Source organism: Dunckerocampus dactyliophorus, chromosome 13 (assembly GCF_027744805.1).
Source record: "Dunckerocampus dactyliophorus isolate RoL2022-P2 chromosome 13, RoL_Ddac_1.1, whole genome shotgun sequence".
Classification (NCBI taxonomy): Eukaryota; Metazoa; Chordata; class Actinopteri; order Syngnathiformes; family Syngnathidae; genus Dunckerocampus; species Dunckerocampus dactyliophorus.
Genome location: NC_072831.1, coordinates 10041902 through 10067605, shown reverse-complemented (window position 1 = coordinate 10067605; position 25704 = coordinate 10041902). Strand labels below are relative to the sequence as shown.

The window sequence follows — 25704 nt, the reverse complement described above, 5'->3', positions numbered from 1 at the left end:
CCTTTTTTGTATTCTTGTTCATTTTGCCATTTTATGCTTAAATGCTTAGTTTAGGCCAAGAATATGTAACATTTGCTTAAATGTGCATATTTTTTACCGTAGCCATAAACAACCAGGAAACAGTGACAATTTATCCATTTATTTTGAAAACCCGTGATTAAAATTAAGCCGCAAACGTTAAAGAGCGAAGGGCAACTGTATTGTTTTTTATATATATATGTATATATGTGTGTGTGTGTGTGTGTATATATGTATATGTATATATATATATATATATATCAGGGTTTCCCAAAGGATTTCATGGGAGGGCGGACTGCCGCCTCGGTGTCGTGCCGCTGCTGTGTCTGCAATATTTTATTTTTTTTTCTTCAACTAGCATAACATGAACCGAGGACATTGCAAAACTGTTAATTTAATGTCAAAGTTGCTGAAATTGCACTTTATATCTACTAGTATTTTCAAGACAAGCCATAAGTATTATAATAACAAGAGAGCAAGATTAAGTGACACTTTCAAAAGTAAGTTGTAATGATGATTGTAGCTCGCCCGTGGGACAAAAACGAGCCAGCTAGATGCCGCCAGCCAGGCATCCATCCATCCATTTTCATCTGCTTGTCCGGGTTCGGGTCGCAGGGGAAGCAGTCTCAGTAGGGAAGCCCAGACTTCCTGGTTCCCGGCCACCTCCTCCAGCTCCACCGGGAGGACACAAAGGCGTTCCCAGGCCAAATGTGAGACATAATTACTCCAGCGTGTCCTAGATCTGCCTCGAGGCCTTCTCCCGGCTGGGCATGCCCGGAACACCTCACCAGGGAGGCGTCTGGGAGGCATCCAGACGAGATGCCCGAGCCACCTCAGCTGGCTCCTCTCTATGTGAAGGAGCAGCAGCTCTACTCTGAGCTCCTCCTGGATGACTGAGCTCCTCACCCTATCTCTTAGGTTGAGTCCAGACACCTTACGGAGAAAGCTCCATAAAACTATCCGCAATCTCGTTCTTTCCGTCACAACCCAAAGCTCATGACTATAGGTGAGGGTGGGACAAGTAAATTGAGAGCTTTGCCTTCTGGCTCATCTCTCTTAACCACGATGGTCCGATACAGCGACCGCATTACAGAAGATGCTGCGCCGATGGGCCCGTTGACCTCACGCTCCAACCTTCCCTCACTTGTGAACAAGAACCCGAGATACTTGAACTCCTCCACCTGGGGCAGGACCTCACTCCCAACCCGGACCTCATTCCCAACCTGGGTTTACGTGCCTCAAAAATGCTGGAAATTGGAATGCGATTGAAACCTGAGCGATCACACACACTGGCATGCATAGGCTTCGCATGTGACACGCTGTGTTTTACGGGCTGTTATTCATTCTCCCAGTAATAAGAAACAAAATGAAAGTCAACACAAGACGTATCTGGTCACGTATGCGCAAGTGCCAGCAAGGCAGACAGGCGATTCCGGTGCATGCTTTCCAAAATAAAGCGCAGTGAAACATTTTTATATTTTAAATTGTTTTCAAACGACTTGTGGTCAATATGTGGGGACTAGTGGGATGACGCCGGGGGTGGAGATCTTGTTTGCACAATTCACTGCAGGTGGGATTGATAATGAGAAGAATGTGTACAATTGGTTGACATATGGTTTTATAGAGCTGAATATTTTCTTGAGTATATCCATTCTGAGGTTTGAACATGCAGTGTTATTCGGTGGAATCCACAGTTTTATAAATGACGACCCAGGACTTATGTGGATCTGATTGGCTGTTGTTGGCTCCTCCCCCTCAGGTGGATGCCACAGACTCCAGTTACCCGTCAGTCAACACGTGCGTTCACTACCTGAAGCTTCCAGAATATTCCTCTGAGGACATCGTGAGGGAGCGTCTTCTGGCCGCCACCATGGAGAAAGGCTTCCACCTCAACTGAGCTGCATGCTTCATCATTGTCATCACAGCTAGGGGCGGAGCCTTCACAGCCCACGCTGCTCTCTTCCTCACCTCATCCGCTTTGTCATCCTCACCCACCTGGTGCATGAATGTGTGTGTGCTTGTTTTCAGTTTGTTGTATGGCAACTTTTTTTTCCTCTTGTTTTTATTGTGTTATTGCTTTGTGTATGCGTGCGTGCGCGTGTGTGTGTGTGTGTGTGCGCCGCGTGCGCGCTGGTTCTTTCCATTGACACAAACACTGGTCATGTGCAAGGCACATTTGAAGAGAAAAACAAATTTCCTGTATTTTCTTTGTATATTATAAACATTTATTTAACTCAAGTTGCAGTTTGAACTGAACAGATATTTTCAAACGTGTTTGCTCCAAAAAAAAAAAAGATCATTAAAATGTTTGCAAAGTAGCAAGAAGCTGCTCTCGTGTTCTTTGGGATGGCCACCAGGAGGCAACGACAGAAGAATGACGTCCGATCACGTCACAGCTTGGCGGGAAGAAAATGTAACGAATGAAACTTGTTCCTTTCGAAAGAATACAAAATACACGACATCGTTTGGAACGCCAGCATTTTTCCAACACAGACTCTCTTCCTGTTGGTGTCAGCTGTCGGCCATCTTGTCAAGAGCCGTGAGCGGCGACAGGATGCTGCTCTTGTTGGTCTCCACGATGTGTCCATTCTGGATCATCTCATCCAGGATGACGTGCACTCGGTCCAGGTTGAACATGATCTGACATGATCGGAGTCGAGGGTGAACCCACTAGTGATGTGCGGATTGATACTGCACTATCCATAACTCTGATACCGAATCTTTATGCGCTAAAGTCTATTTTAAAATCAAAATATCTATACTTTGATACTGAAGTCATTTGAGGTAATGTATATAATTAACAGGAACACAGTTGAACGTAACTAAATGATTGAGATCTTGTCTAAATGCTACGCAGTTAGTGGGAACGATTCCTTACTGCGTAAGCTCATCTGCGCAATCGGCGTCTGTTGAAACAATGGTCCAAACAATGGTTAATTGAGCCATCTGTGAATTATGAATTACTTTTCATTATTCATTTTAATAATTGTATTAGTATTTTTTTACTTTCTTTTTTTGTTTAAACACCATTTTCACATTTTATGATTTTATCCTCTGGTGTTGTATATTAGCTTGGCAATACCCTCCTCATCAAAATGTTAAGACCATTTACTTTTTGCACTGTGGGACCTTAAGGAGGTTCTAAGTAGAGTTTCCAAATCTAAAAAGAAATGGGATTAGTATAAAAAGCAACTATTCAACTGAAATAGGCTGTTCATTAGCTGATAAAAAAAAAAACAAACGCTGAAATAGAATTTTCCAAAAAAAGGACTTAGTAATGAGTATTTGCGTTTGATTCTTGTCAATCGCCTCAGAAAGTGGTTTGGTCATGCTTGCACGGTGTTCAAGTGTTTAGCATGTTGGCCACACAGGAAATCGGAAAGACCTGGGTTCGAATCTCCGCTTGGGTATCTCTGTGTGGAGCTTGCATGTTCCCCCTGTGTGGGTGTGGGTTTTTTTCCTCCCACATTCCAAAAAAACATGTTAGGTTAATTGCGAACTCTAATTTGTCCATATGAATGTGAGTCTGAATGATTGTCTACATTCGCTGGCGACCAGTCCGGGTTGTACCCCGCCTCTCGCGGAGATAAGCGGCATCAAAAATGCGCAGGATGGACCAAAAGAGATTATTCCAGCATTGTCCTGTTGGAAAACCAAGTCATGACCACACAGATGTGAGCTCTCAGTCATGAGGGATGCCCCTGCAACATCTCCACATAGCCAGCTGCCGTTTGACGCCCCCGTCTAACTTGAAACTCCATTGTTCCATTGAAGGAAAAGCAACCCAGATCATGATGGCGCCCCCTCCACTGTGCCGTGTGGAAAACATCTCAAGTGGGATCCTGGGGTCATTCCAGTAATGTTGGAAGCCATCAGGACTGTCAAGGTTACATTTTTTCTCATTAGACAATAAAACGTGGAGACGAGGCCTTCAACATTTTTTGCTTTTAAAACCCTTCTCTTGCAGATGCTGTCTGATGGTTATAGGACTGCACTCGGCACCAGTAACAACCTTAATTTGGGCAGAGAATCGCCGTGTCTTGACGGACATCCAATCGGATCCTCTGGCTTACTTTGTTTTGTCTTTACTTGACTTTTTTGTTCCATAACCCTCAGGATCTTACTGCGTCCAACCTCCAAATGGCGCACTGCGAGAGGGGTTGCTTATGCAGCTGAACAATCCGACCTCTGACCGCATTCAAAAAAACAAAGCTTTTTTTTGCCTTTGCCATCAAGTGATCATGACAGTGTGAATACCTGACAGAAAATGACATTGAATCCATATTTGTGCCAAATTTTTGGCTTTTAAAGGCTGTTGATCAGCTGAGAAACAGCCTATTTCAGTTTGTTGGTTGCTTGCAATAAATTGCTTCCTCAATTTTTTTTTTGTCTCGGTCTTATTTCTTCTTTTTGCATTTTGCAGCCCTACTTGGATCTCCTTAAGATCCAACAGTGCAAAATGTAAATTCTGGAAATTTTTCAACTGGTCTTAAAAATTTTTATCAGGAGTGTATTGTAAATCACTCAGTTGCCTCAATATACTTCAGAGTTAAAAATAAATGACTCTTGTGTCTTGCATTTCTTATGCTATGAGCTATGCTATGATTTGAATACACTCCTTTTTGAAATTTACCAGACGCATTAGATGTGTTGGCTCAAAGTATTGGTATCGTCGATACCAGCATGCATTTTACTGCATTACTGCATTGCATTGGAAAGGAAATCGGTGGTATGCACATTACTAGAACCCACACTTTGATGAGTGATTGACAGGTCACATGGCCAGTAAGGATACATCCAGTTCACTCTGTTGGGACACAAATAGAAAGTCAGACTCGATACAACTCGTCAACATTCCCTGTACACCTTCAGCTTTGGAACATCCGACTTACCACCCGGCTGAAGTATTTATCCAAAACTTCCACAAAGTTCTGCAGCAGCTCGTAGACTGACAACTCGTTCTGTGGAAGAAGACATGGTTAGTCTCTGTGCTAAAACAGTCTAATGCTGGAAAAGGTAAGTAAAAAGAACCTCATCATCTGTGATGCCCACCACGATGTAGAGGGCAGCATACTGGCGGAACACCAGTTTGAAGTCTTTGTACTCCACAAAGGAACACTGGCGAGGAGAACGGCATTAACATAGCATCAATACCTGACCTAGACAGGAAGTGGGTGTGCATTACCTGGTCTCGCTTCCGGCTCAGACAGCAGCGGACCACATCGGCCTCCAGCGCCACCCGCTGGCTGAGCTTGACTGGCTGATAGTACCTGGATAAACGTGTTTGACCCTGGCGGTTCACCATCAGGATGAACGTGATCATCCTCCAACTGGACCACAAAGCTGATTGGTTAACTGCATTCAACAAAACCTTCTGCGGCTTGATGTCACAACACTTCCTCTTAGGGATCGCGCCTTCCTTTTCTGAGATTTCCAGCTTGGGTAATTCGTTTTTCATACACAAATACGAAATACAGAATCATTAAAACACGACATGTTCTACTTTTGTAAAGACTTCCAGAGTACACACAAAATTCACGTCAGCCATGTTGCTCGCGTTTACGGCCTTCTAAGAAAGAGCGTGAGCGTACTTACCTTTAAACTTGGTGTCAGTACAATAACCGCCACCTTCCAGCTGTATAATGTGTTAAACACTCTTGTCCATTGTTTACACAAACATTGTCAACTTACTGTCTGCTGTTAGCCCACACAAGCTACATTGGTTTAATCAGATTAGGCCAAACAGTGACCGTTAAATCGCTACTGACAAAATTTTCGACTGTCATTAAAGACAGACATACGACACTTTATAGTAAAGTAGCAGGATAACGATCTTCTTTAAAATAATTAATCACGAGCTGAATGAATTAGCTGAATGTTTTGCTAACATAGCGAGATAGACCTTCATGCGCATGTCATGCTAGCTCTCCGAGTAGCGTTCCAAGTTAAAAAAAAAAAAAGAAGGAAATTTGTACTTTCATGTATATGACCAATATTTAATTAAAATGCAAACATATTTTGACGATACACATTTGTTTATCATAACCGTCTCTTGGCATCTGGTGGGTAGTGGGTCGTCGTGGCTCTTTTAAATGTCGTTTTTATTAGTTTTTCCCAACAGCTTCTTGGGAGCAAAGTCAATGTGATGTCCGATTTTTCCACTTATCTTGAATGTTACACATTGGTAGTGGACGGTTTGTCCCGGCATGCACCGCGGCAGGCGACTCCGCTGTGAAAGTGAGCAGTAATGGCGGCCGGTTAGCCCCACACAGCAGCAGCCCGTCCGTCGTCAGCCGCACTCACCGCAGTCCTCTGGGGACAGCGAGCGTCATACGCGGCTGAGCCAGCGTTACGAGCCGGGGTGGAGACACGGGACGGAGCGGGCTTCCCTTCTCTTTGGTGGACATTCTAAGTAAGTCCAATATGGACGAGCACCCCGGCGGAGGAGCCGCCGGACCTCCTCCGCCGCCGCCGCCGCTGCAGGAGCAGCAGCAGCAGGGGGGCACGGCCGGCGCTCATCCGGCCATCGGAGGCGGCGGTGGGGCAATGCTGGGGTCGCAGCAGTCGGACGAGCTGCCGCGGCCTCATCAGCAGTATACTATCCCCGGCATTCTGCACTACATCCAGCATGAGTGGGCCCGCTTTGAGATGGAGCGGGCCCACTGGGAAGTGGAACGGACTGAACTGCAGGTGAGCCTCTCAGCCGAACTTTGAGGAACATTTAGCTCCCCTCGAAACAACGTCACCCATGTAAAAATAATAACATTATTACTATGTATTTGCTATGTGCGCCATTCCTGCTATTCCCGTATATATAATACTTGAAACATACCTTCGTCGCTTCATATTAGTGTATGTATGTAAACGGTACACATTAGAACGATTGTCGAGTTGACCGCCAGTAGAAAAGACTTGGAGGTTTTTGTCTTCACCGTTACCAGAAACAGACTCAAGTAAAAACATGCTAAACTATATATATGGCTTTTTGTCGAAGGCTAAAGCTACGCTAACAGGCTACGAGATTAGCTGTTAGCATGACGCCCCCCATCCGCTGCTTGAAAAAGTTGTTTAGCCTTATTGCCTCAAAAGCAAGGCTTTCATGGTGGAATAAAGTTGTTTGTCGAGAGGGACGTCAATGTTGTTGACTGATCGCCAAATGTTCACCCGTGCGATCATTTCGGTTCGTCACGCTAGCTCAAAGGCTAGGCTATCCTAGCCGCTAGCCGAGCAACAGCTGGGCCTGTGAGATGTTTGTGTTTTGAGTTAGCGTCACTACACATCCACTACAGTAAACGCCACAAGTTTATTTACCTGACACATTTGCATGTTCTGCTCCAACACACGTGCCGACTGTGAAGGTCATGACATCACATGTGTTTCATGTTAACTTTGTGTTAATCGCTTCTGTTCATTTCATGCTTGACGTGAATGGTCTCACTGTTCACATACACATTTAATCCTGGTGGCGTCCATCTTCGATCACGACTCCTCTTCATCATCTTCTGATGATCACTACAGACACATACAGGGTCAAGGGTCAAGGGTCAGCAGCGATGTGGGGGCGGAGCCACGTGATGACATGGCTAAAAGTAGGCCATCCCAAAATAAACACTACTTGTCATCCTCACCTATGACCTCACTGAAGTGCTTCATGCTTTCAAACTGTGGTGGGTGGCACTATCATGTGACCTGACGTTCACCAGGGGTAGCGCTCATTGTTGTGACTAGGTTGTGTATATATAGTAACAATAGTCTAATAAAAACATTTAATAATAGTAGTGGCACTTGTAAACAGCCCCCGCTCACTTCCTGTGAACTGTTTGTCCATCACGATGGCAACCCTCACTGGTGGACGTCATGAACTTTTTTAGCCCTTGAGTCCCCCTGTTGCCACGGACACCACTGTGTGTATGTGTGCTCGTGCGTGCGTGTGTGTGTTTATAAATAGTTAGCCACCATCAGTGTCATCTTTCAGGAACAGCTGTGGTGTGTGTGTGTGTGCGCGCGTGTGTCTGTTTTGCAGGCTAGGATAGCTTTCCTGCAGGGGGAGAGGAAAGGTCAGGAGAACCTGAAGAACGACCTGGTCAGAAGAATCAAAATGTTGGAGTATGCTCTCAAGCAGGAAAGGTGCGTGTGTGTGCGCATGTGCAGGTTGTAGCAAACTATGATGAGCATCCTGTGCTTCTACCATAGCAATGTCCATGTGTGTGTGTGTGTGTTTCACAGAGCCAAGTACCACAAGTTAAAATACGGAACAGAGTTGAACCAAGGTGATGTGAAGATGCCGAACTTTGAATCAGGTGACCGTTGCATCACTAAACCCCGCCTCATTGTTACTTCTCACTTTGTGGTTATCATGGTTACTTTGTTTTCAATGTGACGTGCAGACAGCAAAGACTCAGAGGTGTCAGCACTTCCCGCCAACAGCCAGCTGACCTGGAAACAAGGACGACAACTACTGCGACAGTAAGATGCCATTATCACGCCATCATTCTGCTCAGGAAGTCCTCACCTGTGTGTGCATGCACAGGTACCTGCAGGAGGTGGGCTACACAGACACCATCTTGGATGTGCGCACTCAGAGAGTTCGCTCTCTGCTCGGCCTCTCTGCTTCCGATCACAACGGCTCTGTGGAGAACAAGAACCTGCAGCACCTCATCAACGGCACGGAACGACGCAAGGACAGCAAGAGGTGAGAGGTCAGATGTCACACATCAGCCATCATGCCCAGGCAGGGCGTCAGCGTGCGTGTGTGTGTATGTGTCTCTTCGCGTATGTATGCGTGTAGGAGTCCAGGAGATGTGTTGGAGACTTTCAACTTCCTGGAGAACGCTGAGGACAGTGATGAAGACGACGAAGATGAGGATGGCGAGTTGCTGGATGACAAACTTCACAGAAGCAGGAAACACAGGAACAAGGTGCGCATGTGTACTCTCACACGTGCACCTTGCTCCGCCTGTTTCACCTCCTCGTCATCCTTCTGTTCCTCTTCAGGTGGGCAATGAGGGCCTGGCGTCGGAGGATGACACGGACACAGAGGAGGCACTGAAGGAGTTTGACTTCCTGGTTACGGCGGAAGACGGTGAGGGGGCAGGGGAAGCCCGCAGCTCAGGAGACGGGACTGAGTGGGGTGAGTTTGTTGACCAATCAGACACGGATCCTTGTAGCGCACACGGTAACGTTCCTCTCACATGCAGCCGAGCCACTCCCGTTCCCAAGTGGCGGGGGGAAGTCCTTCCTGATGGGTGGGGTCGATCACGTCTTGGAGAGTGTGCTGGGATTGGGTGACCTCGCCGACCTCACCGTTGCCAACGACGACACAGACTTCAGCTACGACGTGAGTGCGATGTGTGCTACTGGGCCCACATAGCCTCGCTAATTCCTCCCCCTTCCTCCGCCTTCTCAGCTGCCGTCCGGTCAGGAGTCTTCGTTCAGGAAGACTTGGAATCCCAAGTACACGCTGCGGAGTCACTTTGATGGCGTCCGAGCACTCGCCTTCCATCCCGTGGAGCCGTGCCTGGTTACCGTGTCCGAGGATCACACGCTCAAACTGTGGAACCTCACCAAGACCATCGCCGCCAAAAAGTACTATCATGACTCCACCTACTGTTGTCTGTCTTTGCTTTCACTCCCTTCTCTCCCTGATTAGAAGGCTTTTATTGTGAAGTCTCTCACTTCCTCTGTGAGCATGATTATTTATGACTTTTCTAGAAGTGCCTCTCTGGATGTGGAGCCCGTCTACACGTTTAGAGCTCACGTGTACGTAAGACACTCCCACTATGTTACCGCTGTTTCAAGCTAAAGCTTAAAGGCTCCTATGTGTCACCCTCTAGTGGACCCGTTCTGTCGTTGGCCATGACCTCCAGTGGCGAGCAGTGTTTCAGCGGTGGCCTCGATGCCACCATCCAGCGCTGGAATGTTCCCAGCTCCAACGTGGACCCCTACGACACCTACGGTACGCACATGCACATGTGGCACCTCCTTAGAGGAAGTGACTAAAAAGTGTATCGCCTGACGCTGCAGATGCCAGTGCGCGGGCCGGGTCATGGACGGGGCATACGGACGCTGTGTGGGGGTTAGCTTACAGTGGCATCAAGAACCGCCTCCTGTCCTGCTCGGCCGATGGAACAGTCAAACTCTGGAACCCTCAGGAGAAGAACCCCTGCATCAGTACTTTTAACACCAGCAAGGGTGAGGATGCAGCCCCGCCCTCTGGGGGACAAACACTGCTCATCAGCATTTGTGTGCATGTGTTTGTGTGTGCGTGCACAGACCACGGCATCCCCACATCAGTGGACTTCAACGGCTGTGACCCCGCCCACATGGTGGTGTCATTTGACAGTGGTGATGTGGTGGTTTATGACTTGGAGACTTCCCAGCATGCACTGGTGCTGAAGGGGCAGGGTGAAGGAAGTAAGGACACACACACGCAACAATCTTGTGGTTAAAGGTTGCGTCACACCTTCTGACTTCTACCTCCTTGCTCTGCCCCCTCGCCAGCCAACACTGGCTGTCATCATATCTACAAGGTGGTCAGCCATCCCACCCTGCCTGTCACCATCACGGCCCACGAAGACCGCCACATTAAGTTCTTTGACAACAAGTCAGGTTGGTTTGGCTCTCCCACCTGCAGCGCCCTTTTTGTCTTTTTGAGCTGTGTGTTTATTGTGAATGCGTGTGCGCATGCGCAGGTAAGGTCATTCATGCCATGGTGGCTCACCTGGATGCAGTAACCAGTCTGGCTGTGGATCCAAACGGGATCTACCTGATGTCTGGAAGTAAGTGTGTGCGTCACTTTAAAAGTGGCCATGGCCCAGGCTGCTCTTTCACATCCTTCTATCTTTCAGGTCACGACTGCTCGCTGCGTCTGTGGAACCTTGACTCAAAGACGTGCGTGCAGGAGATCACGGCGCACCGCAAGAAAAGCGAAGAGGCCATCTATGATGTGACGTTTCACCCCTCCAAGGCATACATCGCCTCGGCCGGTGCCGACGCCCTCGCCAGGGTCTACGTGTAGCGACTGAAAGACGCAAACGTCCTGAGCCACATGGCCTCGCACACACACCGCCTGAAGACAGATGCGTGCAGCTGATCTGTGACATCATCAGTCCATATGACACTAATGCCCCTCCTCCTCCCATGTCAACGTTCATCCCACCAATCAGCTGTTTGTCTTCGGAATGTCCCGATGCTTTCATGTTGGACTTCCTCAGCAGCGGTGCTCAGGTTGTCACAATGTCATCATGAACAATAAAGTTCTTTCTTGACAGCGCCAGCAAATGGACCTTCACGTCCACGTTTACGTTCATTTGCTTGCATGGATGAAACCACCTTTGACCTCCACTACCTGAGCTCGCCATGAACTCAAACAAGGATGGCGGCGAACCAAAGCTTTTTTTTTTTTTTTTTTTAAATATATGTCTCCAACAATGGGACTCAGGACTGCAGTCGTGATCACCTCAGCAGTAGCTGAGCCAATCAGAACTTAGCACTCAGTTGCTGATGTAACAAGCAAAACATCTCGGCCCCGCCCAGCTACTTCCTGTTCACAGGAACTGTCGTACAAAGAAAAGTAAAAAGAGGAGGAGTTACCAGAGTGCAGAGCCTCACCTGCCAGTTAAACGTCAATCAGTGAATATTTTATTTATTATGTTTTTACAACGGAGGCTGTGGCCTGACAAGCCCCTTCCCTGTTGACATAGTTGACTAGAGGGAGGAGCCATGCTGCTCAAGGCCGCCTTTTTTTAATGTCCTTTATAAGAAAGTTAAGGAGAAAATATCCAATCGGGGGCCTCCTGGAGCAAAGCCACCTTCTGATTGGTTTGTTTCATTTCACTTTTTGTTTTGAACTCAAGGGATTGGTGTGGCAAGCAGCTGACGTTTACGACTTAACGTGTTACTACTACTTCCTGTTGGTGTCTTGCATGATTACCACAATAAAAGTATTTTTTCTAGTCTTCCAACTTAAGTTTATTCTTTGGCCTTACAGGAGGTTGCTGCGTCTGCAGTGTCTCTAAGTGTCACGTCTATGCTGTCACAGCAAGGTTTTGGGGGGGTGGACCGCCTCAATAACCACGTGGCATTTGGCGCCGAGGGCGGGGTTTGGTGTGGTCGGCATAGCCTTCACAGTGAGCAGGGTTTGGCTTCCATCTAGGGCACCGCCGCTGAGCTTCATGGCGTCCAGGTGGCGCCGCACCAGAAGTCTCAGCTGCTGGTTGTCCCGCCTCAGCTCTTCTTGATGATTGGCCAGTACGTCTCGCTGCAGCAGAGCGCCACTGAGACGGCGAGTCAGCTGACGCACCTCAGGAAACGTCTGTGGACACAAACATCGGTTAATGATGCCTGTGCAACGTGACGACATCCACATGTAATCCATCTGAACCATTTCTGTTTGCTCTGCCTCTGCTGTCCCCAGCTTCTCGCCAACGCTGCCTTGTGGTGATGAAGATGAAGCGCATTCGAGCTTGCGACACATGGCGGCGGCGTGCAGGACCTTCTCACCCTGCAGAACAAACACATTAAGATGGCGTTGCCAGTGCTGTCTGGAGCAATGGTGACGACACTCTGCCCACCTTGCCAATCACCAACTGTAGTTTCTTTTCAGTGGCAGAACATTGAAGTGCAAGGTCGGCAAGCTGTTTCCTCGCCGCCTGGCGAGCTCGTGTCAGATGATCCCGAAGCTTGCCAGTCTTTATATTCAACTCGACCTTTGCCGCAGTCATGTCGTCTGCCTCGGACACAATCTCCATCTCGAAGGATTTGAGCTTTGTACGCAAGCTGATGACAGCACCCTGAGACAAAACAAGATGATGGCTCAGTCATGTGACCACAATATGAACAAGAGAATAAGCTGACACATGCTGCATCCCATGACAGGAGGAGGAACAAGGTGGCGACCTGCAGCTGCCACACTCGCTTCACGTCCATGTTGGTCACATGTACCAGACGCTGGGTAGTGGACATCAGACGCTCGGCCGCCTGCACCACTTCCTGCCTTTGATGCCTTTTCTCTGCCAGTTTCTCCATGTCTGCGCCGCGCAGTGCCACCACCTGGTGGGAGGACATGCAGCAAGTGAGCTGGCTGACAGCAAGGCGCAACTCAGGAATGTGCGATGGTGTCAGACTTTACTCTGTCCTGTTGAGCACTCTGCTGGGCCGCCATGCTGTCGCAGTACACTTGACGCACGGCACGCATCACGTCCTCCTGCTGCAGCTCCAATGAGAACGCTTTGTCCTCCAGGCAGGCCAGCCGCCGCTCCGCCTGCCCCATCATGTTGTTCCTGCCAGTCAAAAGACAAGGATCTTTCAGCTCACATGCAGGTCACGACCTTCCTGAGAGTGCTCTCGTGAACTCAGCGTGAGGTGGGGGGGCTGACCTCTCGGCCATGAAGCCGGCGCTGATGTGTTGCAGGCTTTGCTCCCAGCAGTGCCGCACAAACACCAACCGCTCGTCCTGCAGTGCCCTTATGCGCCCAATGTGCTGCAGGTGACGCCGCCTCACCTGAGCTGATTGACGCTCCGCCTCCTGCAGGTCACATGTCAAGCTCTGAGACAAACAAGTGACAAGGTGTCAATAATGATGGCATCGTTCTCATCATTCGCCAGCAGGGAGAGCTCTTATGTCACCTTAATGACATCATCCAGGCTGTCCAGCTGTCGCTCAAATGTCTGACGCAAGATGGTGATGTCCTGGCGCAGCTCAGCTGATTTGGCATGGCTGAGGACGGCTCGCCATCCTTGATTGAGCTTCACCAGATTGACAGCCGAGTTTTTCTTCTCCCTCTGAACTTTGTCCTGTTCCACGAAGACACGCCCATTTCAGCTGCCACAAGTGTGACATCACATGACAACAAGAGCGCGATAATGTCATTAGTGACATTGTCAAATGACGTCATATGTGTGACAACATCATCATGGGAATGCTGAATTGACCTTCAGGAAGAGCGTCAGAAGCTCCTCCCTCTTTCTGCCAGTTTCCTGTTGGTCCTTCACTTGTCGACGTCGCTGCAGAAGCTGCTCATCCTCCTCCAAAACCCTGCCTCCTTTCTTCACCTTCCTTGGCATCTTCCTGGCTCTATCTAACTGACCATCAGTCACTGGTCCCGTATTTGACCTTTGATGCAGCAAAGCTATCATTGTGCATGCACACTTGATTATGTACCCACAGATGTTTTAATTGACAGTCCTGAAGAGTTGAAGGTGCTGTTATCTCACCCTCTTCCTGCTCAGACATGACTGCTAATTGTTAATAGCTTATCTGAGAGTAGTGTACATGTATGTGCACGCACACTACGGGTGTATGCCTGTGCGCGTGTCGTAAGTGAGGTTAGTGAACTTACCTTGGCTTCTGACGCGTCGTGTACGCGCTTGTCCGAAAAACGTATGCAAAGTTTGCATGGCGTTTCCATGGAGACGGACAGCGAGCACTTCCGCCATCTTGGTGCCACCTTCATTGTCGTCCGCATGCACATTATAGGGTTCCTTAGTCTTCTTTGAGACGCCGTGGTTCATTGAACAAATAACTTCTATGATAATACTTTTCGTATTTTACACAAAAATAGTAACTGCAAAAACGGTACGTTTGTTTAAAAAAACATTTAGATCAATGTTTGTGACAAAGTAGAGGTTTTATTTGTTTAATTTTTTGTTCCATAACATTATTTAATTGTAAAATTATAATAAAGACGCCTAAAAAAATTAATACTGCTGTTCACACACTTGGTAATTAAACTCCATAATTTATAAACTTCATAACATTTAATTTCGTTGGGTGTTTATACAATTTTAGAATTACATTTTAAAGAGTTTAGAAATAATGACGGAGTTCGTCAGTGTCTCATGAACTTAATAATGATGTACTTAATCCTTTGTCATTATTTCTCATCTCTAACAGCATTATTTAATAAAATTATAGTAAAAATGTCTACTCTAACTTATCTGGTAAGTAAGTGTATATAAATTCTCTACACACATTGTTATGCTGTACATATTAGTATCAACTCATGAATACAATTATCTAGTTTCAAAGTAACTACAAAGACAGTTGTTTTTCGTGTCCTTTAATGACGTCACCACTTAGTTTCATCATCAGTGGTTTCGCAGGCAACCATTGGTCGGTAGCGTGGGATGGCAGCACGGCCAACCAATCGCTGCATTGAGTGCCTGTTGAGCTCCGCCTACTGATTCATTCAGTGTGGTGCGTTCACGGGACAGTGGAGGAAAAATGTAATTTGGGATTGTCTCATACCTGACTATATACAGTAGTGAAATATATTTGTGTCTCCTTGATCCAAATACATGCATGTGTGTGTACATTTATATGTATGTGTGTGTATATACATGTTTATTACGGAACTCAGCTCGGTGATGATAACTAAAAAAATGTATTGCAAATATTTAAAAGTAAAGTGTGACATGTGAACGGTCAGTGTCGTCAAAGCGCCGCTGCTTTAGTGCAAAGAAACGTTTATCGTCATCTCACGCCAATTAATGGAACACGACTTCAGTACTGAGACATTTCCGAGCTTTGTTGCGGTCCGTGAAGTAAACGAAAACTTGGTCAACAAGCCTGCAGTGATCTGGGACAGTTGGTTCGTGTCGCGAATTGTCCTCCATAGAGACACTCACTCACCCAGGACGAGATCGGCAACCGAACCTTCGCTGTACTATTGAGCTCGAGCTAGAGCAGGTGCGTCATATGCCGGAGGTTCCGTTGGGTTTGGACTGGATCACACTTGAAAAGAGAGGCGGCACAAGGAGTTGGTCTCCACGCGGCCGCCTCGTTCGCGAGCCTTAACAAAAGAGACCCGCGCGTTCCCGAGGCCTTTAGAGACACTTTGGTAATCCGGTTCCGGTCCCGGTACCACTTCAGCGTGTGTTGTGTGAGGTCGTCTGTCTTTATCGTCTCCTTGTCTCTTCTACAAGCGGCCGCCGAGATGCCGCTCCTCCACAGGAGAGCTTTCATCCGTCAGGAGCCTCCGGCCGACCTGAGCCCCGACGAGGAGGTCTTCCTCTGCCGTATCACGCACGAAGTCTTCCGCAGCTACGAGTAAGTTTCACCAGGCTCACCTGCAATGACGTCACGTCGCTGATTCTCTGACCACACCACTAGTTTATTCAAAGCGAAACTTTGTGACATGTGTTTGTGTGTGCAGCAGGTGTGAGGTTAGCTAAGTTAGCAAGCCGCTTTAACTGTCACTTGTTAGCCGCTAGCATGCCAAGCTTACTTTAAGTACTTTTCTTGATTCATTCATTCATTCATTCATTCATTCAGTCTGTCGAATCTTCATACTTTACTTTTGAGCTGCTAAACATTCGAGTATGGAGACTTTTGATTCCATCATGAGAAGTGTGTTGTATTAACTTACCTGTTAAAAGTCTTAAGAGCCCCGGCTCACTTGCCTTACCTGCCTGCCCTCCACAGTGAGTTCTTTGAGAGGACCATCCTGTGTAACAGTCTGGTGTGGAGCTGCGCTCTGACAGGGCGAGCGGGTCTAACCTACTTGGAGGCTGTGGAGAGCGAGCGTCGGGCCAAGCAGAGCCTCCAGAAGTTTCCGTCCGTGTTGGTGGCGCCGCTGTTGCACCTGGCGGCGCTGGGCCGTCGCGGCCGACTGAGCGAGCTCTGCGAGGACGTCCACGCTTTCGTCAAAGAGCGCTTCTTTGCCGGAGAGAGGGTTGATGTCAGCGGACACAACGGAGCCAGGTAGCGTGGAGTGGTTCTTGTGCTGGGGTGTCCAAGCTTTTTCCAGTGAGGGTCGACACATAAAAATTAATGGGGAGGGGCGGCTACTTTGATACATTTTGTACATTGAGATGCTGAAATCAATCAAATGTAGGTCAATATATGCTGACCTATCTGAACAAAATATCTTAATTTTGTGTTATAACTAGGGCTGTATAAAATAGCGCGGTAACTAATTTATTTCATGACAAGTAATTTATTTTTATGCCGACACACGGTGGCACAGTGTAGCTTCCCACAGAGTCTGAAGCTCTTTCATAACTTTATTCTGACCTGAACACATCAACAGCAGTGCAATTCCAACACCATATATGTATCTCCAACTCCAAACAAACACTTGTAGTCCATTTGTCATTGCACCAACACTTCCTCATTGTCACTAGACAGACCGCAAGATGCATTCACGGGCACTCCGAACATCACAATGTCTTTATTATGTGTGTATGGGTGGTTTAAATAAACAGAAATGCAAATAAAAACAATAAGTGGATATTTTTATCACTCACTTTGTAAATCTTAATGCGGAAGTACAATTTGCTGCATTTAAGTATGCTCGGAAATCCCAGAAAATTCACTCAAAAAGTGAATTCAACTTTAATGACGTGGTGTCTTTGAACGCAACTCATTGCTCATAACACAGTCTGATTCAAATATTCTGCTATTAAAGAGACCAATGTTAGGCAAATAGATTTTCAGACATGTGCCATCTTTTGACTTGATTAAAATTTTCCTGCCCCGTTTTTTTAAGCTTTCTTTCAATATAATATAGTAAAAATGGGCATATTTCAGACAGTGTGGCATGGTGATTAATCATGATTGATTCATTTGAAAATGGGATTTATCCGATTTTTAAAAAATGTTAACCATTTGACAGCCCTAGTTATAACTGACAAAGCAAATTAGTGTCATCTAATAATATGAGTCATTCTCCTGATAGGGGTACCAAAAGCCTGACATGCCAAGCAAAAATGAGTTATTTTCTAACCACTTTGCATATTAAAATAAAGTATCACTTGTTGTGTTTCAGTTTATGAAGAAAAACGTGCAAGAAAATATCACATTTTGGTATATTTCATGGCAGCAGGGCACAGTTTACTCAAATCTCAATTGTAACATTTGCATAAAAAATGATCTTATTTATTTACTTTTTTTTTTTATAAATGTTTGGTTTGTATGAGTAAATAAATTTAGTTTTACGTCAAAGGTTATGAATTTTTTTTTTTTTTTTACATTTTTACATGTGTAAACAGTGATGGAAAATTATATTGTGAACTTTCCCCTCTTTATTCAATGTGTTTGTAGTATATTTTTATATGGTTATAGCTTCAAATCTTTGTAGTCTGAGTCATTCCCCTTGAAGTGATGGCACCTTCGCTGGTACACCTTTCAGGAGAGTTACCTATATCTTATTAATAATTATTACAATATCACAAGGGTCAATAAATAAAAACAAACTTTGGGCTGGAAATGGCCCCCATGCTGCACTTTGGAAACCCCTGGTCTACTAATGATGTAAAACCCTTGACTGAACACGCTTAAAACAGGTGTGTATGTGTGCGTGCGTGTTAGACGTGTGTGTGAGATCCTTCGGGTCTTGCCGCCACATTCCAGCATTAATGGCCCGTCCACCACCAACGGTCACAGCGCGTCCGCTGACGGCGACACCATCGTCATCAGTGACAGTGATGAAGAGGGCAACGCCTTCCAGAGTCCCACAGCACAAGTCAACAGGTCATCAGGTGAAGGGTCACGGAAGACGCCTCTCAGTCCTTCGGTGTTTAAATATGAGGTCAGGACAACGACGGATGGACATGCCAAGCCTTTCATCGTCAGAGCCAATCAGATCAGGTGATGCACAGGCTCTCGCCTCCTGTTTTCAAGTTTGGAAGAAAGAAGCGGTGTGGTCAGGGCTTCACGTGGCGTTGTGTTCAGTCGCAGGAAGAACGTGGTGTCCCGAGAGAGACTGAAGCTGCTCTTCAAGCAGCACTGCGAACCCGCCAATGGAACCATCAGGCTAAAGGTGAGAGCGCCTCTCCCTCTTAGTCACAATGCTGCGCCTCCTCTAATGTCACTTCCTGTGTGGCAGGCATCCAGCGTGAGCAAGTACCGGCTGTCCGAACAGAACTTTTCCCAGTTCTTCCCAGATGAGCCCCCACAATTCCCTTTCAGTACCGGTGTCAAAGCGGAGGGGCGGGTTTCACCTGGACAGGTGAGAGGGACGATCCTGCTGACCCTTGACCTTTGGCCTTGTGTCATGTAGTGAAGGTGGTGTTGATGGTGTGCAGGCCAGCACTTCGCTGCTGAAGGTGGACAAGGAGAAACTGAAGGAGGAGCAGAGGAAGAGGTTTGAGGAGGAAAAGCAGAGGAGAAGAGAGGAGAAGGAGCGCAGGAAGCAGGAGAAAGATCTGGTGAGTCCTCATCTAGTCAAGTCCAGAAGGTCCAGAAGGTTCTAGAGTGTCAGAGGGCCTTTGCAGGAACGAGAGAAGTTAAAGGAGGAGAAGAAGAAGTATGCAGAGCGATTGAGGCTGTGGAACAAACCTAGAGAGGACATGGAGTGTGATGACCTTAAGGTCAGTAAATACACAAGACCTCCCCGTCCCCAAACCAACACTGGACCTTCAGTGTCTGCTTGATCTCGCTTTAACAGGAGCTACCCACTCCAGTTCCTGTAAGGACCCGTCTACCGGCACAGCTGTTTGGAGAAGCGTTGATGGTTCTGGAGTTCCTGCGGGCCTTTGGGGATGACTTTGGCCTGAAAGATGAATTTCCAGATGGAGTCTCTCTCGGTCAGAACCCGTTCTTTGCCTCATGTCTTGATTCTTTATGTAACTGCTGGGTCTGAAGTTTCCAGTAAGCTACTGGACTTAACAGGCCCGCTTTTCTTTGTGCTGCAGAGGTTCTGGAGGAGGCCCTGGTGGGTTCTGATCCAGAAGGTCCTCTCTGCGAGCTGCTCTTCTTCTTCATCACGGCCATCTTCCAGGCTCTGGACGAAGAGCGAGAGGAGGCAACCAAAGATGAAGGTAACACAGTTGCTCAGTGATACTCAGGACGACGATGTTTATTTTGTGTGTGTGTCTGTGTGACTCTGTTTGCGCGCGCGCACAAAGACCTGTCACAAGCTCCTGATGATGACTCTGACCGTTCTGACTTGGCTGTGAGCGCTGCGTCATCGTCGGCTGCCGCGTGGCCTCCACTTCATCTGGGCTGTAGTCTACAGGAAGTGGACCTAGACAGCTGCACGCTGTCTGAAATTTTACGTCTGCACATCCTGGCATCTGGTGCCGACTGTAACCATGGCAACGCCAAGTTCCGCTACCAGAAACAAGGTGGCTTCACATTGACAGACGACCCATGTGTGGAGCTGTGTTTGGCCCAGCCAGCGCTGATGAGGAGGCTGGCGTGCATGGCCGTCTACGATCTCATGCCAGGTCAGTCATTGACTGGTCATCGCAGCTATGCTCAGCTGCATGCATGCATGCATGTAATGTGTGTGTGTGTGTGTGTGTGTGTGTGTGTGTGTGTGTGTGTGTCACTCGTGCTCACTCACGTGCAGGTGAGAAGCTGGCTATTTTGCAGGCGTTGGTGGGCAAGCTGCTATCTCTGGCGTCTAGCAGAGACCTAATGGAGAACTGTGTGGAGGAGCAGCGTGCCGCCAGGCAGGAATTGCGAGAGGTCCGGGCTGAGCAGCACCGGCGAGAGAGGGAGGAGGCTGCACACAGGTACGCACGTGCACACACACTCACTAGCTAACATGACCTGAGGGTGATGGACGCGCGGCCTCCCCCAGGGTGCGTCTTCGTAAAGAGGAGCGTCTGCGGGAGCAGGAGCAGCGTCTGAAGCTTAAGGAGCAGGAAGTGAAGGATGAGACCAAAGGTAGTAGAGCATCCTGACAGGAAGTGACATCACGGCAAGCAGCTTTGATTTTAAATTTCTCTCCCTGCAGCTGAGGGCAGAGGATCACTGACGACTTCTGACCCCAAAGCCCTGCCATGCCCTCCCGCCAGCCTGACGGCAGAGGAGCACGAAGAGGAGCAGCAGAAGGTGAGTTAGGTTCAGGTCATGTGACCCTGGAGAGGCGAGATGTATTATAAAGTTCCTCGGTATTCAAACAGTGCGCCCTCACGCTATCACGTTTTCGAAAATGAATAAATTATTGCTGTTTCATGGTTGATTATAGTCTATTAGTAAAAAAAATATACATATTTAAGCAAATTATATGTATAGATGGCCAACATTGAGCATTTCCGAGCATAAATATGGCTAAATGAATAAAATTCTAATATAAGGCATTCAAAAGACATGGTATGACAGTATCTGTGACTTGATGTTTGCACTGCCTTTAAGAAGCGGGGCCTGGGAAGTGAGGTGTGTGTGATGACTGCTGGATAGAGTTGACTGTTTGACTGTAGTTTAGAGCAGGGATCTCATTCTCAATTTACCTGGGGGCCGCTGGAGGTAGAGTCCGCGTGAGGCTGGACCGCATCAAATATTGGGAGTAGGGCAGGGAATCTTGGGGTCCGTCACGATACAATACGATTTGCGATACATGGCCCAGGATAATCATAGTATCTCGATGCGGTTATAGAGTGAAACAAAAATAATTTCATCGTTTGAATTTTGTTACATTCAGCCGAGATAGGCTCCAGCTTACCTGTGACCCAAAAGAAAGTGTCAGTAGCATTCCAGTTTAGGTGTCTGACAAACAGTAAAGCTATTTTAAAGACATTCATTGAACAACACAACATTTAGCATTTGAATGGAAAAATCAACATTTGTCTTACTAGGCACGTTTTTTTTTTTTTTTTTTTCCCCTGAGTGTGGTGACAAATGAGGTGGCTTTACATGTCGGGCGTGAGTTTTAGTCCATATCGCCCACCCCTAGTCTGTATTCTTTTAGCACCCAAATGAGGCGCTGACAAAGGCACTGTGACTGTTTATTTAGGTACCGGTGTCAATATGATACTGCGTTTTGGTACAGTATTGCTACTGAACAGACTTAATTGTACACACACACACACCCCTCCTGCAGGTAAGAGAGCTACAAGAGCGTATCCAAAAGGCGGCGGCGTGCACAAGTTTGCTGCCGCTGGGCAGAGACCGTCTGTACCGCCGATACTGGCTCCTTCCCTCAGCCTCAGCGCTCTTTGTGGAGGAGGACAGTTTTGGCCTGACAGAGGACATGCTGCAGCCCCGCCCAAAACAGACCCAAGACCCCACCACCAAGATGGAGGACGGCGAGCACGGCCTGGAGGAGCCCGCAGAGGGAAGGTCAGGAATTATATTGTTCTGATTGATCAATATTTGCTCGTGCCTCTAGTTGTGGTCTGGAATGATCCAAATGATTCTCATCCCTGCAGTGTTGGCTCAAGCCCCGCACCCCTGTCTTGCTGCGGCCCTCCAGTCAGCCGTCCAAACCAGTGGTTCTTCTACAGCTCGGTGGAGGAGTTGGACCAACTGATAGATGCACTAAACCCGCGAGGACATCGCGAGAGTGGCCTAAAGGAGGCGCTGTTGCAGGAGCGAGAACGTCTGCAGGAGCTGCTGCAGATGTGCGAGCGCAGCAAGTACACGTATGCAGGTGAGTACAGTGCAAGCCGCAACTCACCCACCGTGACCCCCCAAAAACGCTCGTCCTGTCTGTCCAGATGATCCAGAGTCCTCGCGATCTGTACCAGAATGCACTGCCGCAGCCGAGATCCTCATGGAGGCGAGACTGCGAGACCTGCTCCTAGACGTGGAGGACCGCATCCACCAGGGAAGTCTGGGGACTCTTAAGGTATCGATACAACCCTGCACAAGCGCTTGCCATGTGATGTCATACTGACATGGCGTTGACTCGCTTGCAGATAATGGACAGACATGTGTGGCGTTCAGCGTTGGAGGCGGGAAAATATGAGTTGCTCTGTACTGATGAAGAGACAGACACACAGGTCGAGGACATGGAGGTGGACTCCACGCCCCTGAAGGCTCGAGACAGGTATGAAGACTTGGAGACAAGCATGTATGAAGAGGGACTAGCATGATGGACTGTCTTTGTGTCTGTCCAGGCTGTTGGTGGACAACGTGACGGAGGGCGGCCTGGTCCATAGCCTGGCTCGGGCGCTGGCCCACGTGGAGCACGGCATTGAGAGGCGCTTCCTCAAAGCTCCGCTAGGTGAGTCCGGAAGGTCCTGGTCCAGTTGAAACACTTTTAAGCTCAAACCCCTCCTACATGCTTTAAGGAATGTAGCTTCTCCCCCTGCAGGCGAGGAAGACTCCAAGAAAGACCAGAAGACAAAGAAGAGCAAGAAGAAAGACGAGGACCAGGCCAGTGATGGTATGGATGACGTATGCTCCGCCCTCCCTCATATTTTACAACATAGACCTCATGTGTTTGTGTTTGTCAGACGGCAGTGACAGTAGTCGCATGGTGAAGACTGTGTTGGAACGATGGAGGGAATCTCTGCTGTCCTCTTCCAGTTTGTCTCAGGTACTTTTTATCTGCAGGCCACAGCAGCACCCTGTGATTGGTTCATTTGAATTCTGCGTGTGCGCGTCCGTGTTCCCAGGTGTTTGTGCATTTGTCCAGCCTAGAGAGAAGCGTCCTGTGGTCACGCTCCGTCCTAAATGCTCGCTGCCGAGTTTGCCGACGCAAAGGAGACGCAGACAACATGCTGTTGTGCGATGCCTGTGGCAGGGGACACCACACTCACTGTCTCAGGCCCCGCCTCAAGGTGAGAAAGTAGAAGCTGAGAAGCCCATCAGAGCAGAGATTCTTCAACATGCTCTTTCTTTGTCCCAGGCCGTTCCAGGGGGAGACTGGTTCTGTCCAGACTGTCAGCCCAAAATGAAATCTGGCTCCCTTCCTTCTCATCAGCATTCTTCTCTCGATGAGGAAGACGATAAAGAGGAAGAAGAGTCTGAGGAGGAGTCTGAAGAAGAGGAAGAGGAGTCAGATGAGGAGGAAGTTGTGAGGTGAGTGGTGACATGCTAGCTGATGCAAGCTGCTGTTGCCATCTAAAATGGCTAATTGTTCATCTGCAGCACCAGGAAGAGTCAGGCCACACCCCCCAAAGGCAGGAGCCACCAGGCCACACCCAAGAACAGGAAAAAGTCGTCATCCTCCAAGTTGGTATCAGTAGGATTGATCCAGCAGCCCTCACTGCTGTCCTGCTTCTAAACATGTGCTTTCCATTGCAGGCCATCGGTCAAAAAGGCAATGCAACTTCCATCCAAAACGAGCATGGTGACATCCGGCGTCAAAGCCCTGCCCCGCCCTGCCAGCAAGAACACTGAGAGCAGCAATAGAACCTCAGCGGGTCGGAATGAGAGCAGTAAAAAAACGACCGCAGGTAAGGTTCTGCTGACATTTTGTGAGCATCACATCAGCTGTAACACTCCTCCTTGAATCCTACCACAGACACAGTGCCACGTGCCCAACCCAATAAGCCCGTCCTCCCTTCCGCCGCCTCCTCCTCCTCGTCCAGACGCCGCTCTTCCGGTAGGAACCATGGTGTCCACGAGCTGTCAGCATGCGAGTTGCTGATCGTGGAGCTTGTCCGCCACGAGGACAGTTGGCCCTTCATGAAGCTGGTGTCCCGCACACAGGTGAGCGTGTTACCTAGCAAAAGCTAATTAGCTTAGCATTATGTCCCTACTTCCTGTCTCGCTCTGGTGTGCAGGTGCCAGACTACTATGACATCATCAGCAAGCCCATGGCACTGAGCACGATCAGAGAGAAGGTCAACAACTGCCAGTACCTCAGCGCAGGTCTGTAGACCGTCTTGATCCTTCTAGAACCAGTTTTGCCAATCAACCAGGCTAATGCTAACACATGTCGTGGTTGGTCCACTAAGTCATTTAGCACCCTCATGATTGTAAAGCTAACGTTTTGTGTGTGTGTTTGTGTGCGCGCGCGCGCGTGCGTGCAGGCGAGTTCATGGCGGACGTGGACTTGATGTTCGCCAACTGTCTGCAGTACAACGCTCGTCACACTAACGAGGCCAAGGCTGGAATTCGCCTCCAGCAGTTCTTCTACTCAGAGCTCAACAGACTTGGCCTCTCGGAGCGTGGCACAGCCCCGCCCACCAAGCGATCTCGGCACTGAGGTCGCACGCACCACACCCTTTGACCCCACGCCGTCCTCAGAGTACGAGGTGACTTGTTGACCCCCCAGATGGCTACAAATTGTGACCTTTGACCCTAATATTTAAAAGGTTCAGCGGGCATAAAGTTTGAGGTAAATAGGATGACCTGACCACACTACTGACTTGAACTCTGACCTGCTGCAGTAGTGACTTCCCGTGGTGTTAAGTTCTCAGGGACACCTTTTGCATTCAAAGAAAAATAGTGTTCTTGCTGCCTACCAAAATAAAACATTCCCCTTGTTTAGCATTCTGTAATTAGTCACTTTGTTTCATGATGTGGCCACACGCCCTGGGGCCATTAACCAGCAGCATTCCTACAAAATAAGTTATTAGTTTCCTAGCATAGCATTGCTTAGCTTAGCATGAAGCTGAAGTCTCAGCATATTGCTCACTTTAATGTCAAGAAAGGTGTTCTTGCTGATGTATACCTGCGTGTTGAGAATGCAGGTTGTTGTTGAATGTCCCCTGACCCTATTTATTTATGACTGTTAGATATTCAACCCTCGTCTTATATTTGAAAATAAAAGCTGATAAAATAACTTTGTGTTGACTTGAAGTTTCTTTATTATTTTAGCATGGTTGTTTTGCATGTAGACTTCTGTTCAGACTGAGTGATGTAACTACTGATGTATAGTACTGACACATCACTCACTACTCGCACTGGTAGACAAGTAACGTACTCGTAAACTTGTTGGCTTATGAAGCAAGTGAAAACAGCAATGAAAGCAAATATTCTCAGCCTTTATTTTGAAATTGTTACGTTTTGTTTTATTTCAATTAAAAGAAATTTATTGTATTTGCTCATGTATTACACCTCAT

The 25704-nt window shown here is 47.8% G+C and overlaps 5 protein-coding genes across 10 annotated transcripts in view; 3 read left to right on the top strand and 2 right to left on the bottom strand.

Moving 5' to 3' along the window:
• hectd1 (HECT domain containing 1) overlaps positions 1-4268 on the top strand; it is a 37539-nt gene extending 33271 nt beyond the window's left edge. The window contains exon 44 of the mRNA XM_054797532.1: positions 1778-4268. Within this exon, the coding sequence (XP_054653507.1) occupies positions 1778-1915 (138 nt within the window). The 3' untranslated portion in view covers positions 1916-4268. The remainder of the gene's footprint in view (positions 1-1777) is intronic.
• Positions 2221-5957, bottom strand: ap4s1 (adaptor related protein complex 4 subunit sigma 1). 3 transcript variants are annotated; one of them, XM_054797544.1, is made up of 6 exons: positions 5614-5957; positions 5204-5455; positions 5050-5136; positions 4911-4979; positions 4814-4825; positions 2221-2658 (listed from the first exon to the last, which is right to left on the bottom strand). In XM_054797544.1, the coding sequence occupies exons 2-6, from the start codon at positions 5339-5341 to the stop codon at positions 2530-2532; spliced, it is 435 nt and encodes a 144-aa protein (XP_054653519.1). In that variant the 5' UTR covers positions 5342-5455; positions 5614-5957; the 3' UTR covers positions 2221-2529. The 3 variants fall into 3 exon arrangements, with proteins under 3 accessions (XP_054653519.1, XP_054653520.1, XP_054653518.1); XM_054797545.1 differs by having other exon boundaries at positions 5204-5348; XM_054797543.1 differs by having other exon boundaries at positions 5204-5957.
• Positions 5304-11989, top strand: strn3 (striatin, calmodulin binding protein 3). The gene is made up of 16 exons (XM_054797534.1): positions 5304-6708; positions 8042-8145; positions 8245-8318; positions 8406-8484; positions 8549-8710; positions 8807-8936; positions 9013-9148; positions 9216-9355; positions 9425-9603; positions 9730-9777; positions 9852-9973; positions 10042-10209; positions 10291-10431; positions 10519-10626; positions 10710-10796; positions 10866-11989. The coding sequence occupies exons 1-16, from the start codon at positions 6442-6444 to the stop codon at positions 11033-11035; spliced, it is 2115 nt and encodes a 704-aa protein (XP_054653509.1). The 5' UTR covers positions 5304-6441; the 3' UTR covers positions 11036-11989.
• On the bottom strand, positions 11609-16725 carry ccdc65 (coiled-coil domain containing 65). 4 transcript variants are annotated; one of them, XM_054797539.1, is made up of 9 exons: positions 14358-16722; positions 13951-14131; positions 13645-13812; positions 13395-13564; positions 13148-13298; positions 12916-13068; positions 12591-12809; positions 12401-12520; positions 11612-12331 (listed from the first exon to the last, which is right to left on the bottom strand). In XM_054797539.1, exons 2-9 carry the CDS (start codon positions 14080-14082, stop codon positions 12053-12055), a joined length of 1392 nt encoding a protein of 463 aa, XP_054653514.1. In that variant the 5' UTR covers positions 14083-14131; positions 14358-16722; the 3' UTR covers positions 11612-12052. The 4 variants fall into 4 exon arrangements, with proteins under 4 accessions (XP_054653512.1, XP_054653511.1, XP_054653514.1 ...); XM_054797537.1 differs by having other exon boundaries at positions 11609-12331; positions 12961-13068; positions 13951-16725; XM_054797536.1 differs by having other exon boundaries at positions 11610-12331; positions 13395-13543; positions 13951-16724.
• Positions 15561-25411, top strand: baz1a (bromodomain adjacent to zinc finger domain, 1A). Its single transcript, XM_054797533.1, has 28 exons — positions 15561-15857; positions 15943-16066; positions 16442-16720; positions 18329-18607; positions 18692-18779; positions 18846-18968; positions 19045-19167; positions 19234-19329; positions 19407-19545; positions 19654-19779; positions 19867-20187; positions 20313-20478; positions 20547-20632; positions 20703-20800; positions 21789-22027; positions 22117-22337; positions 22405-22535; positions 22606-22736; positions 22807-22913; positions 23004-23075; positions 23146-23228; positions 23308-23472; positions 23541-23713; positions 23783-23866; positions 23939-24090; positions 24159-24346; positions 24421-24508; positions 24670-25411. The coding sequence occupies exons 2-28, from the start codon at positions 15954-15956 to the stop codon at positions 24843-24845; spliced, it is 4047 nt and encodes a 1348-aa protein (XP_054653508.1). The 5' UTR covers positions 15561-15857; positions 15943-15953; the 3' UTR covers positions 24846-25411.
• The last annotated feature ends 293 nt before the right edge of the window (positions 25412-25704 follow it).